The sequence below is a fragment of the Ceratotherium simum genome, chromosome 39 (genome assembly GCF_057802395.1).
Source record: "Ceratotherium simum simum isolate JZ-2026a chromosome 39, ASM5780239v1, whole genome shotgun sequence".
In the NCBI taxonomy this organism is placed as follows: Eukaryota; Metazoa; Chordata; class Mammalia; order Perissodactyla; family Rhinocerotidae; genus Ceratotherium; species Ceratotherium simum.
In genome coordinates, this window is record NC_141938.1 from 7,167,338 (window position 1) to 7,188,182 (window position 20,845).

Sequence of the window (20,845 nt, forward strand, 5' to 3'; positions counted from 1 at the left end):
AAGCCCCAGTAGATAGTTGTATGTCATAGTTGCACATCCTTCTAGTTGCTGTATGTGGGACGCGGCCTCAGCATGGCCGGAGAAGCAGCGCGTCGGTGCGAGCCCGGGATCCGAACCCGGGTCGCCAGCAGTGGAGCGCGCTCACTTAACCACCAAGCCACAGGGCTGGCCCTACAAATGTACATTTCTAACAGAGTGATGGTGATGCTGTTGGCTCTCTGGCCACATTTTGAGGACCACAACAGTAGATTCAAACCCATGAGTGCAGGGAGAAGGTGTCTGTTCTTTCTCATTGTATTCAGATTTGAATCACCAATTCTGGAATATAGTAAGTACTTAATATATATCTGATCCAAAATATGGTAGAAGGAATGATTCCAGATTTACCCATTGTGACCAGGTTCTGGTAGTTCTCCAGCATCACATTCTCTGTACAGGTTTCTCTGAGTGAGGTCCAATAAAGTCCTCTCCTCCTGGGTGAAGTCCACAGCAACATCATCAAAGGTCACTGAATCCTAAACCATCACAAACAGGTTGACGTGAGCAAGTAACATCTTCACCAATGTTCCCTGGAGAATGAGGATGGGAGAGTCAAAGCCAACACAGGGTTCTCAGACCTCCCATTATCTCCCCCAGGTTTCAGTGGTCCTAGGTACTCTTCACCGTATCTACACTTGCTCACTGTTTATCTCCTCTAGTCACAAGGATTTAATTGCACCTCTTACACGTGAACTTATCTCACTACAACCAGACTAGGAGATCATCTCATTTTATATCCCTCTATCCCAGCATACTCTGGTGCACATTGCACACTACTGATAAATGTTGATGAATAAACAAATTCTTTGAGAAAAAGACACTTTCATCTTCCTTTCCTGCTGTCAGTGCACTCAGCAAAATAAGAAGCATGCAGTCGACACCAGGGTCAAGATTAGTTAGTAATAACTGAAATACTTGACTATGTGGAGAAATTCAACTGAGCACTTAGTTGAATGGGGCCTAATTTGCTTTGAGGACCTCTAAAGACAGGTCTACCTAGAAGAAAATGTGTCTACCTGGTAGATGCAAGTGTGTCCTTTTTTAGAAGGACAAGCCTTGTTTTTACCTATAACAATTTGTCAGCCACCATTCTTTCATCATTGGTCTTTTCCTCAGGAAAGCTCAAAGGGTACCTAGTAAGAACTTGGGGAAAAGAAAGAAGACATGAGGCCAGAGCTGACTGTTATTCCCACATTGATCTCCCTGGACATAATTTCATCCCTGTTTGAAATTATTGTATAAGCCTGCACAGTCAAGAAAACTCACACAAATACACACTACTGCCATAAAATGTCAGAGTAGTTGTCTCTCACCTAGAGTCAAAGGAGATTGTGAGCCATGCTGCCCAAGAGAAAAAGGTATCGTGATAGTCTTATTTTACAGGTAAGGAAACTTCAGCCTTGAGAAATGTGACTCTTTATCTGCCCTTGAAGAGAAGATTCATGAAGGAGATTATGCACCATCTTTTCCCAAAGGATGTATAGGAACAGCTGATTTATAAAATCATAAAAACATTGCTGTTCAGTTCTAGACCATTTGATGCCATATTGTGCAGGGGTGACCTAAAGGAGCGTCTGAAGCACAGCATCACCTAGCGCTTACCATACAACAAATCAATAGTCGATATCCTGTGAGGCTGATGATAAAATCTGCCTCAATACTCCTTTCCTTGATGTCAAGATCACTTCACGGCACTCACTGAAGGCACCCAGAGATTGTGGACTGATGGGCAACAAACATTGTTCTCAAGACTGTTAAAATATACTTAGATTATAACTAAATAACTCTTCATAACACAATATAAACCTGAGTTTTCAGGAAATGGATTCATTTAGTCTAAGAATACAGGGCTGGGATGATTTGGGGGAGGATGGAGGGAAAACAAGTGCTTTGCAGTTAAAACAAAAATGTTGATTATTTTTCTGCACAATTACTTTTAACTTTGCTTTAAAAAAAATGCACTCTGAAATTGCAAAAATGATACAAACCAAGTAGAGGGTATTTGGCAAGATTCCCAAAAACTAAAAATAGGAAAAAAAACTCAAATACTATCCATAGGTGACTCATTAAATATGGTACCTATTAATGGGAAACTAATGGAAAAAGAAGAAAGATCTCTATGATGCGAAGTGAGTGATTTCCAGCACATATATTTAAATGAAAATATGAAGTGCAGAACATTGTATGTTTGTATAAGACTGTAAGGAAATAAAAATACACACAATGTGCAGGAGAACACACATACACACATATATTATTTGTTTCTGAAAGGAAAAACAGCCACTGAGAAGATGTTAATGAAATGCAAGAGACATGGATGGAAAACTTCTGAATATACTTTCTCATATTGTTTTGACTTTTGAACCATGTAATAGTTTTATATGCTCAAGAAGTAAAATGACTTCAAAAATGGAAACGAGAATAAAAATATATACTAACTAGAAAAAGAACTACTAAGAAACATGAAACTTTGGTAACATTAGTATTGTAATATTGCATTTTTGGGGTGTGTCATATTGGATAAGGCAAATAAGAAATAAACTAATGTTACTAGGAACCAAGATTTAGAAAAAAACACAAATTTAAAAGCTGAGTAGGTAAGAGAAAAATACACAGTATATTTTTCCTTTTTATTATTATTTATTTATTGTGAGGAAGATCAGCCCCAAGCTAACATCCATGCCAATCCTCCTCTATTTGCTGAGGAAGACTGGCCCTGGGCTAACATCCGTGTCCATCTTCCTCCACTTTATAGGGGACTCCACCACAGCATGTCTTGACAAGCGGTGTATCGGTGCGCGCCCGGGATTTGAACCGGGGCAACCACAGCAGAGCACGTGCACTTAACCGCTACGCCACCAGGCCAGCCAGAAAATACACAGTATTAACTTTGCATTGGTAACCTGAATAGAAACTTATGATTTTAAAAAATCTTCTCTAGATTTGTAAGGGCCTTGAAGCAATGATATTGAAGTAGAATTTACCACAGGGAGCAAACCGATGTTCATTTCTACAAAGAACCAAGCTCTTTGGGAGAAATATCTGACTCCAGATGTGGGGCAGGAATGTACAAAATGAACCCGCAACACCTTGTTGGCTCAGAAAATATAGACCTCAAACATCCATGGGGTTGCGTCAAATGGAGGGAGCTGAAAAGAGCTACCCCTAGATAAACTTGAACTATCAAAAGGAATGGTAATATATTGACTGTAGTGCATTGAGAGAGAACCCAGGAGTACACAATAATAATCAAAAGGTAGGAAAAAAAGATAAAAGAGGAGAAGAAACTGCCAGCTAAGAATCAATGCACCAGAAAAACAACATTCGGTAACCCTCACTACAATACGTGATCCAGGAACATATCAAAAGCGTCAGGAGACAGGATATTCCTACAGTGCCGACCCCAGGCCCTCTGCTTACTAATTACTCTTCCTAAATTATAGTAAATTCAATTCCAAGTGCTGCTACTAACAGAAAGAAGCTTACATCGTCTTTTTTCTAAACACTCATATTTTGAAGTTCTGGGAGACTGACAGGGCTCTGGAGGTCAGGCGAGATCAGGTGGAGGTGAGTAGCCCGGCTTTTCCGTGGTAGCAAATTTCGTATTTTCAGGCGTTCATTCAACTCATGCACTTAATGATATCAGATACGTGTCCTCCCTAATACTCCAAGAACGCTTCTTGTCTTCCCACGTGAATATAATGAACCAAACAAACAACTGACGCCCACACCCGAACAAATTCACCCAGAGCTCACCCAAACTGCCGGAATCCCCAGGTCGGTGAAGGACTGAGATGCTTTTCCTTCTGGAGATGGGGCAACAAAGGTTGCTTAGGATGCTATTTGCAAAGGGGAGCACAGCGGATGAAAAGGCCCCGCGGAGGCTCCCTGACCGCAGTTCCCGATCCGCCGCCTCCCCGGGACAGACGCTCCTGGCGGCCCCCCGGCCCCTGTCGCCTCGGGGAGAGGCCGTGGCCCCAGAGCAGAGAGCAGGCGGGGGATCGCAGAGCAAAGGCGGCCGCGGGAGGAGGTCCCGGGCGGGAGCCGTCAGAATAGACCCCGCGGCAGCAGGTGCGGAGCCCGGCCCCGCGGGAAGACGAGCGGCTGCTCTGGAGTTGACTGGCTAGCACGCCGAACTCGGGTAGCCGCCCTTTGACCCCGACCGTTCTCCTAGTCTTGCGAGGGTCACCTAGACCCAGGTTCTCCAAAACAGAGGAGCAGGCAAGAGAAGGGAACCAGCCAGGGTCAAGCACTTCCGTTTCCGGCCTCCGGGTGGCGAGGGGAGGAGCTACAGCAACAGAGGGCACGGAAAGGCGGCTGGGGTAGGGAGGAAACCCAGTGACCTTCCTAGGCCAGAAGAAAACTGGAAGTCTGCGTATTGTACTGGATGTTCAAATTTTCTTAGGTTTGAGATCTTTCAAAAGAAGAATGTGGAAAAAATACACTTAGTCCAAACTTCCTGTGAATGGTAAATTCAATTATTCTAGAACTAGTGTAATGAAGTCTCCAAGGACCCTATTTTGAAGCCCTATGGCGATGTACAGGCCTAGGAAGTTCAGATAAAGGTAGGCGAGTATTGTTGTTTTTCTTTAGTGAACTCTTGTTGTCTACATAGGATTATATTTATATACATAAGTATGCACACCATAGATATCTAACAAAATATTTTTCTACCTGAATGTGTCAGAAATAAATGAAGGATGTGCAAAGACTAAACAAAATTCCCAGATGAAACATTCTTCTGCACATAAAATGATACAGAGACCCTCTGGAACCAACATTCACCCTGTGCTCCCCAGAATCAGCCAGAACTGCCAGATCATGAGGACAGGATGATGTGGGGGCTGAGTCAATGTCACTCCAGCAGCAGAAGTTCTTTTCTTTCTCAAGACAAGTCACAAAGGTTGTTTTGGAGGCTTTTGAAGAGGGAAGCATAGCGGATGAAGAGACCCTGCCCACAGGCCCTTGCAGCATTTCCCAATACAAATCTCAGCTGGGAACGAGGGCCCAAAAGGGACCAGACCAGGACCTTGTGGTGCTAGGAGGCCCTGGGGTCATGGTGGAAGCGAGGGACACAGGCCAGGACTCTTTAAGTGGGCCTCTCAGCAGCCGAGACCAAACACGCCATTTGACTCCTCCTTCAATCTCCCTCTCCTTCGAGCTGGCCTCACCAAGGCCGGGCTGGGCTGGACCACCACCAAGGTGAAAGTCGCCAAGACACCAGAAGCAGGCAGAGAAAACCACGGGTGAACAAGTCAGCCAGTTTCTCTTCCTACCTGGGGTCAGAGGGGCTGAGCTCTGAGGGTCAGGCTGTCAGCCAAGATAGACCACTTAAGACTGAGAAATTCTAGGGGCTGGCCCCATGGCTTAGCAGTCAAGTGCATGCACTTCGCTACTGGTGGCCTGGGTTCGGATCCTGGGTGCACACCAATGCACCGCTTGTCCTGCCATGCTGAGGCAGCATCCCACATACAGCAACTAGAAGGATGTGCAACTATGACATACAGCTATCTACTGGGGCTTTGGGGAGAAAAAGGGGGAAAAAAGGAGAATTGGCAATAGATGTTAGCTCGGGGCCGGTCTTCCTCATCAAAAAGAGGATTGGCATGGATGTTAGCTCAGAGCTGATCTTCCTCGCAGAAAAAACAAAAAAAAAAAGAGAAATTCTCGTTAACTGCTTGGGTGCAGATGGGCCCTGAGCTTTCTCAGCGTGTAGGCTGAAGGCAGAAAACAGCTGGTGACAAGGTTGAGGCTAGAACCAAGGTTGTAGGCAGAGCTACAGGCAGAGGGCAGGGCACATACACAACGTGGTGGCTGAAGGTGAGAATTTTCATCAAGAGCTTTTCTACCCTTTTAACCTCAAGTTCCTACAGCCCATACAAGGATTCTCCAGTAATGATATGCCTGCCAATCCATGAAATAGATTTCCTTCATTTTATCAATCACATCCTTTGATCTTTATTTCCCCTTATTTATTTTCTTTACATTGGACACTGTGGTAAACTGTTTCCTTTACCTTTAAAATGACTTTGGAATAATCTTATTTTTTTCTTCTTCTTCAAGTAATTATTCCTAATCTTACATATCATCCAGGGCTTCCCATACTCTGCTGTGAAATAGCACCACCACCAGGAATTCTTCACTTACAAATGGGTCTAAAGTTTCTCTGCCAATCAAGTTTGCTGTGATTCAGTTTCACCCACTGAAATTGTGGGTGGCCATGGTAGAGTTCATGAAAATCTTTTTAAATCCTGATTTACTAATACATTTTACCAAGAATTGTTTATGGACATTAACAAATGTATGTTCTGCGTCTATTGAATTCATAACTATTTTGCTGTTAACGTTTGTTTGGTTGCTTTACAAAATATTAAATGTTTATGTTTCAAAGGAGGCTGTTCTATAAAATAATTTCTGGGTTTCCTGCCTTGCCTTAAAATGACTCTTCACTAAATTAGACAGAGTTCATAATTGTCTTCTTAAATTTACCACTTCTAAAGACATTTACATCTTTAATCCTCATCTAATGTATTTTTACATGTGGTGTGGGGTAGTGGATCCAATTTTGTTTCCTCCAAAGGGTGGCCAATTGTTGTACTAGTAATTATGGATAAATTGTCCTTGATCTATTGATTTGAAATTCCACATTTATTAAACAATATATTGCTATATATACACCTGTGTTCATATCTAGATTCTTCTATCCAGTAATATACTTATTTATGTCCACAGTATACCCTTTGATTATAATAGTTTTATACTGTTTTAATATTAGTGGCAAAAACATAATGCTAACTAAAGTTTGCTGCATCTTACCATGCTAGATGCTTCACAGACAGTATGTTATGTTCATAACTATGCCATGGTGTAGGAACTGTCATAATTTTCTCGTTTGTTGGAAGAACTTTATTGAGATACAATTCATGTGCCATACAATTCATCCATTTAGATCTATACACTTCAATGTTGTTTGGCAAAAGCACAGATTTGGGTAACCATCATAATTTTGGAGCTTTTTCATCATTTCAAAAGCACCCTTTGGCTGTCAAATCCCCCATTTCCCTTCTCTCTTAATAGCTGGTGAACACAATCTTTGTCTCTATAGATTTGATTTTCGAGACTTCATATAAATGAAATCATACAATCTTTTATGAATGGCTTCTTTTCACTTAGAACATTTTCAAAGGCTCATCTGTGTTGGAGCATATACAGCTCACATCGTCTTGCCTTTTAGAGTCTGTCCACATGAAAATACACTTTGTCAGCGACTGACCCACAAAAGCTGGGACCAAATCTGCTTTATTTACTTCTACAGCAATTATTGAGAATGTTGTCACTAGCAGTGCAAGGAGCAGAATGTGGCCAATCTGCAGGAGTGACCTCAAACACCACCAACAAAGTCCTACACTCAGGCAACTGTAGCAAAATCTCATACGTCCCGTAGGTCTTCTTTCAGACAATAAGGAAATTATCTAAGGACAATCTATGACCCTTACACTGCACACAAAAGGTTAAGACTAATCTGCTTATCTTTGGTGTGGTTGCCAGTAATTAATGAGGCAACAGATGGGGTAAATAACAACATACATACCCAAAGTGAACCACAACATGACATACTCTGCCACACACACAAACATGTAACACAAAGGTGCACAGAGAATTCTTCCTCTGGATTTATTGTTAAGCTTGATTTAGGTATTCATACAGTGCTTTGAATAAGCCTCAAGAAAGTGTCATTAAGCAGCTGCACACCAAATGGCCATACTTGATATAACCCAAGGCTTCTTGAGCATCCAAACTATGTAAATATGTATCATTGAGGCTGAAACCATATTGTGCTGGTCTGTGTCTACACCCAAGGTTCACATTCAGGATCTCCCAGCGAGGGCATGAAGCACAGCAGATTCTCTGGACCAGCTACATTCACATGAGTTCTTTTTTTTTTCCACAGCCCATGGATAGAATGACAAACACAGAAGAAGGTGATTCACCAGCAACAGCTGTTGCTTGACTCAGACAAATATTGTTTTCCCAGGCTGTGGTGCTGCGTATTCTGTGAAAGAGAGCATTCATTATTCTCACCATCATCCTGTATAGGCTTGAGGTTGAAGGTCCTCCCCAGGTGGTAGGGTACTTGTTCAACCAGAAAGGTCATGAAAACAGGGTGTCACACATTGTAGGTGTAATCTCACTTTTCCCCTTACTCATCCCATGTTTGAAACTGATTTATCTGAAAGGATTAGGTGTGAGAGGGACAAGATAATTTTACACAATTTATGAAGATGTATTTTCCCCACCACATTGGCTGGTGTGACTCACTGTAAATGAGTTTGGTGAGCACTGTACACAGTCAAGCAGCTGCTGTCTTCACAATGTAAGTCCATCTCAATCCATTAACAGAATCCAGGTGGTTACAAGAGGATTAAGTGTGAATTCTGCAGACCCACTTTTAACCAGGCTGTAACATGCAAGGAGTAGCAACTAGACTGCCCTATCACTAGAAAGAAAAACACGTCATGCACAGGGATGCTCAAGGCCTAATCACAAAGTCTTAGAATAGATTTATAGAACCAACTAGAATGCTATGCATCTCAGAAGACCCTGAGATTCACATTCAGGATAGCACTTCCCACACTTCCCATATTCAGTTTCTCTTGCCTTTGAATCACCCTAATTTTATTACAGATGAGAAAAAATCCAATGGAAAATTATGACGACTTTACAACATCTTTTACATTTATAAAGTTTTTCTCCACAGTGAGATCACAGGTGAACATTAGCAGAACAATTTTCCTACACATCTTCTATCAGTTGGATTTCTCCCCACTGCGAAATCTCTTATATATAATAAATACGTATTTCACTGAAGAAATAGAGGGCTTTCCATGTTTCATAATAGCATGACTTCACTGTCACTCCTTACATGCTCCTCTGTGAGCAGATGCTGATGGCTTTGCCTCATTCCTTACATTTGGAGAACATCTCTGCAGTGTGGTCCCTTCATATCTTTGAAGTGAACTGATACTGAGGGCTTCACCACATTCCTTACACTGAAAGGACTTCTCTTCAGATGAGTTCTGTAACCATACTTAAAGGAAGTGGGAAAATTGAAAGCTTTTCCAAATTCCTTCCATTTATAAGTTTCTCTCCAGTGTGAGCCTGTGAATGATAATGTATGAAGAACTGGTCACTGTTTTCTAACATAAACATACATTACACTCAATAGGCTTCCACGTAGTGAGAGATGTTAAAATGTTTAAGGTCTGAGGAAGCACTAAAGGATTCCCAACATGTGTCACATTTAAAAGGCTTCTTTCCAGTGTGAGTTTTTATGTGGTCAATAAAACCTGAGGATTGAGCGAAGGCTTTCTCACAATCCTTACATTCATAGGGTTTCTCTCTAGTATGACTATGCTTATGAATGATTAAATATGAAAAAGTGGTAAATCTTTTCTGAAATACATCACACTCAAAAAGCTTCTCTCCAGTGTGAGTTCTCAGATGGCTAGTCAGTTTTGAGGAAGCAGCAAAGGCTTTCCCACGTGTCACATTTAAAAAACTTCTCTTTGATGAGTTTTCCTGTGGTGAACAAGGCTTGAGGATTGAGTGAAGGCCTTCCCACATTCCTTACATTCATAGGGTTTCTCTCCAGTGTGAGTTCGCTTGTGACATTTAAGGTACCTAAAACAAATAAAGCCTTTCCCACATTCTTTGCATTTATAAGGTTTCTCTCCAGTGTGAATACGCTTGTGAATGATTAAGTATGAAGAACTTGTAAATCTTTTCGTACATATATTACACTCCAAATGCTTCTCTCCACTGTGAGTTCTAAAATGGTTAGTCAGGTTTGAGGAAGTGGCAAAGGCTTTCCCACATTTGTCACATTTAAAAGGCTTCACTCCATTGTGAGTTGTTATATGGACAGTAAGGCCTGAGGATTGAGGGAACGCTTTCCCACATTCCTTGCATTCATAGGGTTTCTCTCCACTGTGAACTCGCTCATGACAGTTAAGGCCTGCGAAAGAATTAAAGCCTTTCCCACATTCCTTGCATTTATAGGGTTTTTCTCCAGTGTGAGTACGCTCATCAATGATTAACTGTGAAGATCTTGCAAATCTTTTTTCACATGTATTACACTCAAAAGGCTTCTCCCTACTGTGAGTTCTCAAATGGTTACTCAGATTTGAGGAAGCAGCAAAGGCTTTTCCACACGTATCACATTTAAAAGGCTTCTCTCCAGTGTGAATATTTACGTGGTTAATAAGGCCTGAAGATTGAGCAAAGCCTTTCCCACATTCCTTACATTCATAGGGTTTCTCCCCGGTGTGAGTTCGCTTGTGACGGTTAAGGTCTACAAAACACCGAAAGCCTTTCCCACATTCTTTGCATTCACAAGGTTTCTCTTCAGTGTGAGTACACCTATGAACGATTAAGTACGAATAACTTGCAAATCTTTTTTCACATATATTACACTCAAAAGGCTTCTCTCCATTGTGAGTTTTTATGTGCTTATTGAGGCCTGAGGATTGAATGAAGGCTTTCCCACATTCCTTACATTTATAGGGTTTCTCTCCGCTGTGAGTTCGCTTGTGACATTTAAGGTACACAAGACACTTAAAGCCTTTCCCACATTCCTTGCATTTATAAGGTTTCTCTCCAGTGTGAGTTCTAAAATGGGTAGTCACTTTCAAAGAAGTAGCAAAGGCTTTCCCACATATGTCACATTTAAAAGGCTTCTCTCCAGTATGAGTTTTTATGTGGCGAACAAGGCCTGAGGATTCAGTGAAGGCCTTCCCACATTCCTTACATTCATAGAATTTTTCTCCATTGTGAGGTCTTGTTTGGGCCTGAAGAGAAAACTGATTAACAAATGCTTCTTCTTGCATGCTAGCATGCCAGTACACAGCATCTGAAGTAGGGCTGATGGCCTTTCCCCACTGATTAAACATGGAAAGTTTCTCTCCAGTAGAGGTTTTCTTGTACAGAGCAAGGAAGCGTTTTCCATGCTGATTATCCTCATGGGTATTGGCTCCCTTCTGAGTTCTCCTGTGTGTCTTCAGGCATGAATGTTCACTGACGACTTTCCCACATTGCTCAGAATCATCGAGTTCCCACCCATTGTGTATTCTTTCCTGTTGATGAAAAAATGAATGATAATTCAAAGATTTCTCAAATTCATTAATTTATCCTACCCATCTCAAAGCAGAAAACTTCATTATGATGATCATGATTTTTATCATTTCCATTACATTCATACATTTCCTACCCTGTTCATTTCTTTGAACTTGAATGATGGAATGCCATCTACTCCAATCTTACAAGATTCCTGTACAATTTCATGGAATTGTTTAAAAACTCAATGGCAAGTTATATAAGTGGGAATGAGTCCTTGCGGGAGTTCTGAAGCAACAACTTTGAAGCTAGGTTTAAAATATTCCCAAATTCAACACATTCAGAGTATCTCTACAAAACCATTGCTCTCTCGGGCAAATACCACTCATCTCAAATATCTAGAACTTGCGCACATGTTCTATCTGATGAAAATCCCAATCTTCTCTAAATGTGGAAAATAAAAAATATCTCTTTTCAAACTTACCATTTCAATCCTATTGCCTGCTTTTTCCCAAAAAATATCCTGTGGAATTGCTAAGTTTTTGGTTTTAAGTGGAGTTTCCCATTCTAAAATTAAAAAAGAAAATACGTAGGAATTTACAGAAAGAAATGTACATCAAAAGGGTTAAAACTAGTAAGGCTCATTTATATTATTTCTAAGTTAAACATACTAAATAAAAGGCAAGACAGATGAGAGAAGTTTTGCAATTTCAAAAATCTTGCAACGGTAAGGATGTATAGTCAAAAATTCAGTAGTTGATTAAAATGATTCTATGAAAATTAAATACGATGGGGAAAAGAGACAGAATATTATCAGAGAAAAAATGTAGGAAAGTTCTAGACAAACAACATATGCCAAATGATTAACAGAACACAGACACAAGATTTTTCTGAGTTCACAGGAAATTTTAAGTAAAGGTAAAGTAAGAACGTATCATAAGCCGATGATACCCCAAAGCATCAGAGACGAATGACCTCAGCTTTTTAAGAGAAACAATGTCTTAAAGTTTCCTCATTGTCATTCCAAACATACTGAAATTTTCACTGACCAGGGAAGTTCTTTACAATCACTCACCTTGGAAGACTCCTCTCTCTACTGTACTCAACTCTTCTTGTTCCAACCAAGAGATGAGATTGGGTTTGAACAACTGATACTCTGTTCAGAGGAAAAGACATATTAATGGAAAAGTCCTCTGTAAAAGATGACAAATATTCCCATGAATCAACTCATAAATTTCTAATGAATGGAAAACATTATTTCAAAAGAGTTAATAATGCAAATACGCTCTCCTTCTGTATATCAAAGAGCTGGTTGTCTCTGGTCCCTGAAACCCATACATTAAAAAGTATTAAGACTTTTATTGAAAGAGTAAATAAAGTAAATGCAAAAAGAAATGTTCATTCTTATGGTGAAAGCACTACATTAGTAGTTGTCAAACCTTGTTGTCCATCAGGATCTTGTCTACTGTTTTCATTAAAATACAGATGTCTGGGGATAATGCCAGAGTTTCATTCACTACGTCAAAAGTGGGGTTTGAAAACACACATTTCTAAGAGTGATGGGGATGATGTTATTCCTAGGACCACAATTTTACAGAAACCACACTAGATCAAAACCCATTAGGGTAGAGATTATGTCTCTTAGTTTCCATTACGTGCAGATTTCACATCACCAATACTGGAACACAGTAAATATATCACATATATCTGTTGCATAAGGGGCTACAGGAATCAGTGCAGCCTTACCTACTGTGGTCAGGTTCTTGTAGTTCTCCAGCATCACATCTCTGTATAGATTTTTCTGAGTTGGGTCCAGTAAAGTCCACTCTTTTCGGGTGAAGTGCACAGCCACATCAGTGAAGGTAACCAAGTCCTAAACCATCACATACAAGCTGGTTTCAGTTGATCTTCTATCTAAACTCACTCACGGTTGATATCCTCCAGTTATGGCATTAATGGAACCTCTAATGCATGAACTTACCTCACCACAACTAGACTAAATGCTCTTCTCCTCTTAATTCCCTCTGGCAGCACAGTACTAAGCAAATCAGAGAAACTTGAAAAAGCCAATTAATAAATAAATTATTTGAAAAATGCACACTTTCATCTTCATTACTCTGAGACAGCAGGCAGCAAAACAAAAAAAATATGCAGTTGCTATCATGAAACAACAGTAGAAGGTAATTATCAAAATACTGCGATTACTTATATGAACCAATATGAGAGGCTCCACTTTGGGTGGGAATTCAACAGAGACTCAGTCCTTGAGTGGCTTGACTTCCCTTAACAAGCCCTGGAGACAGGTGTACCTAGAAAGAAAGGTGTCTATCTAGTGGATGTGGTATGTCATTTTGTAGAAAGATATACTCTCTAATTACCTGAGAACAATTTGTCAAACACTCAGTCACCATCCTTTCTGCCTCTATCTTTTCCTCAATAAGGCAGAAAGGGTCCTCAGACAGAAGACCTAGGAGAAAAGAAAGAAGGCATGAGGACTCAGAGACGACTATAATTCCCACATTCACAGGCCCGGAAGTCGTTCCATTCTAGCTGGAAATTCTCAAATATCCCTGCACACTCAAGAAATCTCATACAAATACACACTACTGCCATCAAATGTCAGAGTAGTCCTATCTCACCTGAAGGCACAAAGGGGATTGTGAGTCGTGCTGTCAGGAAAAACAAAATTCTTTCATTTTACAGGGATGGAAACTTAGGCTTTCACTAATATGCCTCTTCATTTGTCAAGGCAATAAAATTGATGAATGAGATTATGCAGCCACTCTACCTAACGAATATATACCAGGAAGCTGACAGAGAGAACAGCATTCTCTGGCCCACTCAGGCTTCTCCTAGACAGACAAGTAGCACAACTGCTACTTGTAACTGCTACTGCCAGTAACATCAAATGCCATTTACCAACGATCATCTGCACCAGAAGACTCACTGGAATCTTACAGCTCACTTATATATTTGGAACAACTTGAGTACTGGAATCTAGTCTTTCATCTTTAAAGTTTCTGATTTCTGAACACAAATCAAGTATACCTGATAAAAATTTAGTATGCAGTGAATTTAGAATGCTTTGAATGTACAAAATAATGTACACTATCACCATATTTTTATATGACTTACATGCTTAAGTAAGTATTTTCACTATATGCATGATCTACAATTCCACCAGACAGCACTGGTCAAGACTGCTACTGGGCATATAAAAGAAAGAAAAATGTATTTTATTTGGTCTACGTTCTTGAGCTTCCTTTGATGGATACTGGAGAAGTTTGAAGCTCTGGGCTTCCTTTTAAGTTTTTATTGCTGCCTTATTCAATTTTTATTCTCACAATAAATAATGAAGAATTTATGTCCCTGTTCTAGGCACTTAGTTGAGAGCAGTAACTTATACAGAAAATGTCCTAGGCATTAAAGATCCAACACTCTTACTGAAGAACAGACACTAAGTAATAACTGACATACCAATTCATAAGTGATATGGGAAAAAAAAAAATCAAGCAGATGAGAAAATAAAGGTTGTCTCACACCTACAAACACACACACACACACACACACACACACACACAGAAAGCACATATTCTTTTGGTTCCTGAATAAGAAAATGGAAGAAAAGAGAAATAATCATTAGGTCTTCCACATCTGACACTAAAAAATTAGAAAAAGTACATCAATGTTTTTACAAAAGAACTCAGAATATGTTAAAGTACTAGGAAGGCCCCACAGGTCTGGGCTGGAAACATTCTAATCAACAAGTCTGTGCTCTCGCCTTGCCTTGGGAAAGGGGCAGTGCCATATCATACTTTGCTCCACATTTGTCTATTTTATGCATCTTTTCAAACCACCTTTTCATTTTACTTATCAGTTCTATTTCCTAGCCACATGGCTTTTATATTTATTCCTTTCTTCATGTTTAATTGCCTTTTAACAATCTGTATTTGAAGGTTAACTTCTTAAGAATCAACAACCTTTGGAGAAATGTCAGTGTCATGGCAGAGTGAGTTGTTCCCTTCGTCTCTTCCCTCAAAATAACCACCAGTAGGAAATCCATAGACCAACAAAGGACTCTCTGCACAGTACACTAGAATGCCTGAGAGATCCATACATCTATACATCTGAAAGTGGGTTGACTGGATTTCTTAGATGTGGTGGAACCAGGGAAGCAGTGGTGGCAGGTCCCAAGGCCAGAAGTTCCAGGAACTATGGCCACACTGGCAACTAGAGGCCCCAGGAATGGATATAACACTTATGAATAGAAGCCCCAGGAATTCAGGCAGCCCATGCTCCAGAGGCACTGCAGGCCCACCACCAGAGGCTCCAAGAATTTCAATGATACCTGAAAATGAGCCCCCTCCACCGACCCTGATGGCAGCACCTTCCGACACTGGTCCTGCCAGCAGCAGTGGTGTAGCCCATAACCTGAGATTCCAGGATTCTCACCAGCACCTGAGACCAGAGGCTGCAAGAGCTGCAGTGGTGCCTGTGACTCAGACCCCAACAGCAGAACCCCCAACAACAGCCCTGTCAGCAATGAGTGTTGCATATAATACCCTAGGCCCCAGGCAGCAGTGGCCGTGCCAGCGACCTGAGCTTCCACGAACTGCATAGGCACTAGAAACCAGAGGTTTAGGAAGCCACAACAATGCTCATGACCTAGGTAACCCTCCCCTTGTGGCTGTGACAAAGGCAGTGCCACCTATAACCCGGGCCCACTCAGCAGCAGCAGCAAAACCCACAAACCAAGCATCCCTAGAAGCACATTGCCAGCACCCTCAGATAACCCAGGAGCAACAGTGCAGAAGGCACACAGCAGCAGCGCATGAGCCCAGGGAGAGCCTGTGGAGAGCCAGGCAATAGCAACAACAGGATGCGTGAGCCCGATGCCTTCCAGCTTTAGAAATGCCTGCAACTTCAGCCCCCTCATCCATAGCCTGGTGCCTGGAGGCACCCGTATGTCACAGAGATTCCCATGACTCTGGCCCCCACCCCACTCTACCCCACCACAGTGGTGGAACCCATTACCTAGGCAATTCCACAGGCAGCAGACAGAGGTTCTTGCAGCTCGGTGACCTCGGGGTGACACCCACAACTGCTGCAGGGTCATAAGCCACAAGGTACCAGCAACCTCAGAGGCACAAAGAGAACAAGGAGGACAGTGACAACTCCTCTGACAGACGGTGGAGGGTGGAAAGCTAAGGCTCTCAAACACAACCAGGAGTAGCTCAGAATCCAAATAAGCAAAGCCTTATCCAAGTAAGAAAGGTGTTTGCTACCCAAATGCAACAGTAGAGGAACAACTCATCAAGCATCGTGAAAAACTACAGAAACTTGGTACCATAAAAAGAAAATAACATTTCTCCAGGAACCAAACTTGTAGTCACAGAAGACTGTGAACTAACAGAGAATTCAAATCAGCTATCATGAAGACACTCAATAGGTTACAAGGAAACTCAGAAAGACAGCTCACTGAGCACACGAATAAAATTAATCAACAAAATTAACTTCAAAGAGACTGAAACTCTTAAAAAACAAAACCAAACCAAACTCAGAAATTTTGCAGCTGAAGAACACAATAAATGAGATTAATAAAGTAGAAAGCATTGGAAATAGAGCAGACCACATGGAAGAGATAATTACTGAGCTCAAAGATAGAAATCTAGAAGAGTTTCAGGTAGAAGAGGACAAAAAACTAAGATTTTTTAAAATACGGAGTGATTGTATGAGAAATATTTGACTCAATTGGGAAAAGCAAAATAAGGATAATGGGTATCCCAAAAGGAGAAGAGAGGGAGAAAGGAGTAGAGAGTTTATTTAAAGAAATAAGAGCTGAGAACTTTGCAAACCTGGGGAAGGAACTGGATATACAAGGACACGAAGCTAAGGGAACACTAAATTGTCTCAATGCTAAAAGACCTTCTCCAAGACACATTATACGAAAAGGATCAAAAGTCAATGACAAAGAAAGAATATTAAAGGTGGCCATAGAAAAGAAAATAACTCAGAAAGGAAGCCCCATAAGGTCACCAGTGGATTTCTCAGCAGAAACTCTACAGGGTAATAAAAAAGAGTGCAATGATATATTCAAAATATTCAAAGATGAACACTGTCAGCCAAGAAGACTCTCTCCAGCAAGGTTATTCTTCACATATGAAGGAGAAATAATGGCTATCCCAGATATACATTAGCTGAAAGAGTTTGCCACTAGACTTGCCTTAAAAAAAAATGTTGCAAGATGCCCTCCTTTCTGAAGAAAAAGACAAGATATCCAAACCTTTGAGCAAAGTGATAAACATACAGAATAAACACACAGAAAATTAACATAGCTAAAAAGTCCATATTACATAAACCAATCTAAAGATTCAATGCAATCTCAGAGTCCCAATGACATTCTTCACGGAAATAGAACAAAGAATGCTAAAATCTACACGGAACCAACGAAGACTGCTAATAGCCAAAGCAATCCTGAGAAAAAAGAACAAAGTTGGAGGTATCACACACCCTGAATTCAAAATATACTACAAAGCTACAGTAATCAAAACAGCATGGTACTGGCAGAAAACCAGACACACAGATCAATGGCACAGAACTGAAAGCCCCCAAATAAAACCACACATCTATGGACAGCTAATCTTCAATGAAGGAGTGAAGAACATACAATAGAGAAAGGAAAGTCTCTTCAATAAATGATGTGGGCAAAACTGGACAGCCACACACAAAAGAATGAAAGTAGATCATTATCTTACACCATATACAAAAATTAACACAAAATAGATTAAAAAATTGGATGTAAGACCCAAAACCATAAAACTTCTAGGAGAAAACATAGGCAGTATGCTCTTTGACATACATCTTACAGAAATTACTTTGAATATCATGTCTCCTCAGGCATGGGAATCAAAAGAGAAAATAAACAAGGAGGACAACATCAGACTAAAAAGGCTCTGCATGGCAAAAGAAACCATCCACAAAATGAAAAGACAACCTACCACTTAGGAGAAGATATCTGCAAATCATATATCCAATAAAGGGTTAATATTCAAAATACCTGAAGAACTCATACAAGTAAACAAGAAAAAAACAAACACCCAATAGAAAAATGGGAAGAGGATATGAACAGATATTTTTCCAAAGAAGATATCCTGACGGCCAACAGGCACATGAAAAGATGTTCAACATCACTAATTATTAGGGAAATGCAAATCAAAACTACAATAACATATCACCTTATGCCCATCAAAACAGTTATAATTAACAAGACAAGAAATAAGTGTTGGAGAGGATGCAGAGAAAAGGAAACCCTTATACACTGCTGGAGGGATTGCAAACTGGTGCAGTCACTATGGAAAACAGGATGGAGCTTTCTCAAAAAATTAAAAATAGAAATACGATATGATGCAGCTACGCCACTACTGGGTATTCATCCAAAGAACATGAAATCACTAATTCAAAAAGGTACACGCACACCTATGTTCATCGCAGCATTATTCCAACAGCCAAGACTTGGAAGCAACCCAACTGCTCATCAATGGATGAATGGATAAAGATACGGTATATATACAATGGAATACTTCTCAGCCATAAATAAGACAAAATCTTGCCATTTGTGATTAGGTGGATGGACCTTGAGGGTATCATGCTAAGTGAAATGAGACACGTGGAAAGACAATCACCATATGACTTAACTTACACGTGAAAGATAAAAAAACAAATACACTTGTAGAATAGACTGGTGGCTACCACAGGGAAAGGGGTTGTAGGGAGAGCAAAAGGAGTAAGGGGCACATGTGTAAGGTGGTGGATGGCAACTAGATTTTTCATGGTGAACACCATGTGGTCTGTACAAAATTCAAGATATAATGATGTAAACCTGATATGGAGACATTATAAACCAATGAGACCTCAATTTAAAAAAAAAAAAAAAAAAACAAAGGGCTGGCCCAGTGGCATAGTGGTTAAGTTGAAGCATTCTGCTTCAGTGGCCTGGGATTCGCCGGTTTGCATCCTGGGCACAGACCTACACACTGCTCATCAAGCCACGCTGAGGTGGCGTCCCACAGAGAGCAACTAGAAGGACAACCATGACATACAACTATCTACTGGGGCTTTGGGAAGGAAAAAAGGAAAAAAAGGAGGAAGACTGGTAACAGATGTTAGCTGAGAGCCAATCTTCCTCAAAAAAAACCCAAAACCAAACCAAACAAAAAAAAAACACAGTAACTTTATTTATTTTTATTTTATTTTATTTTATTTTTTTAAAGATTTTTTATTTATTTTATTTTTTCCCCCCAAAGCCCCAGTAGATAGTTGTATGTCATAGCTGCACATCCTTCTAGTTGCTGTATGTGGGACTTGGCCTCAGGATGGACAGAGAAGTGGTGCCTCGATGCGCACCCGGGATCCGAACCCGGGCCACCAGCATCGCAGCGCGCGCACTTAACCACCAAGCCACAGGGCCGGCCCCACAGTAACTTTAATAAATCAAACAAAGAGCAACAGGCCAAGTGCTGATCTACAAAATGGTTTTTGAATGGTGTCAACCACTGAAAGTTCCACGGTTCATTATCTTTGAATCAATATCACTCTCACAATCCCACAGTCCTTATTCTACAGTTCAGAAGACTAAAACTCAGAAACACATATGGTCACAAAATCCATGTGTCTAGCCTCACAGTATAACTGTCCTTACGACCAGGGGTCTCAAACTGGGGGTCCACCAACATGTTTAGTTACTAAGTGCCTATACAGGGCCAGCCCCGTGGCTTAGCGGTTAAGTGCGCATGCTCTGCTGCTGGTGGCCCGGGTTCGGATCCCGGGCGTGCACCGACGCACCGCTTCTCCGGCCATGCTGACGCCGCGTCCCACATACAGCAACTAGAAGAATGTGAAGCTATGAAATACAACTATCTACTGGGGCTTTGGGGGTAAAAACAAACAAACAAAACAAAACAAAAAACAACTAAGTGCCTATACAGAATGTTTCATCTTTCATTATCTAATTGAGGTATAATTAACGTACACTTTTTACACACATTTTAAGCATTTGCTGGATGAGTGTTGACAATTACATACACTTGTAGTAAAAACCACCTGAGACAAGATACAGAACATAGTTATCTCCCTACAAAGCCTTCTTGCTCTTTCCAGTCAATTCCTTTCCCCTTGCTCCCAGACAAGCAATTTCTGAGTTGAAAGTTACTAGACACACTATTCTGTATATGCACATTAGGCAGTTCACATAGCATTTTCACAGGATACCCCAATTGATTTTTCTTCTATTCTTTAGTTAACAATATGGGCAAAATACACATATATATTTTTTTGTGAGGAAGATCAGCTCTGAGCTAACATTCAATGCCAATCCTCCTCTTTTTGCCAAGGAAAACTGGCCCTGGGCTAACATCTGTGCCCATCTTTCTCCACTTTATATGGGACGCCGCCACAGCATGGCTTGACAAGCCGTGAGTCAGTGCGTGCCCGGGATCCGAATCGGTGAACCACGGGCCACTGAACCGGAGCGTGCACACTTAACTGCTATGCCACCGGGCCGGCCCCTGGGCAAAATATATTAAAATCTCCCACTAGACTTGTGGATTTGTCTATTTCTTCTGATTCCGTCAAGAGAGTTTTATATATTTGCAACAATTATTATTCAGTGGAAATACATTTAATTTTTTTTAATCTT

General features: G+C 40.8%; 1 protein-coding gene across 1 annotated transcript in view; it reads right to left on the minus strand.

The window, feature by feature from the left end:
* Positions 1 to 20,845, minus strand: part of LOC101399961 (uncharacterized) — a 29,854-nt gene that overhangs the window by 3,054 nt on the left and 5,955 nt on the right. The window contains 9 exon segments of the mRNA XM_087425528.1: positions 388 to 569; positions 1,106 to 1,182; positions 3,796 to 9,580; positions 9,582 to 9,605; positions 9,607 to 11,171; positions 11,636 to 11,718; positions 12,227 to 12,307; positions 12,898 to 13,024; positions 13,530 to 13,618. Coding sequence (XP_087281654.1) covers positions 9,259 to 9,580; positions 9,582 to 9,605; positions 9,607 to 11,171; positions 11,636 to 11,718; positions 12,227 to 12,307; positions 12,898 to 13,024; positions 13,530 to 13,618 — 2,291 coding nt within the window. The 3' untranslated portion in view covers positions 388 to 569; positions 1,106 to 1,182; positions 3,796 to 9,258.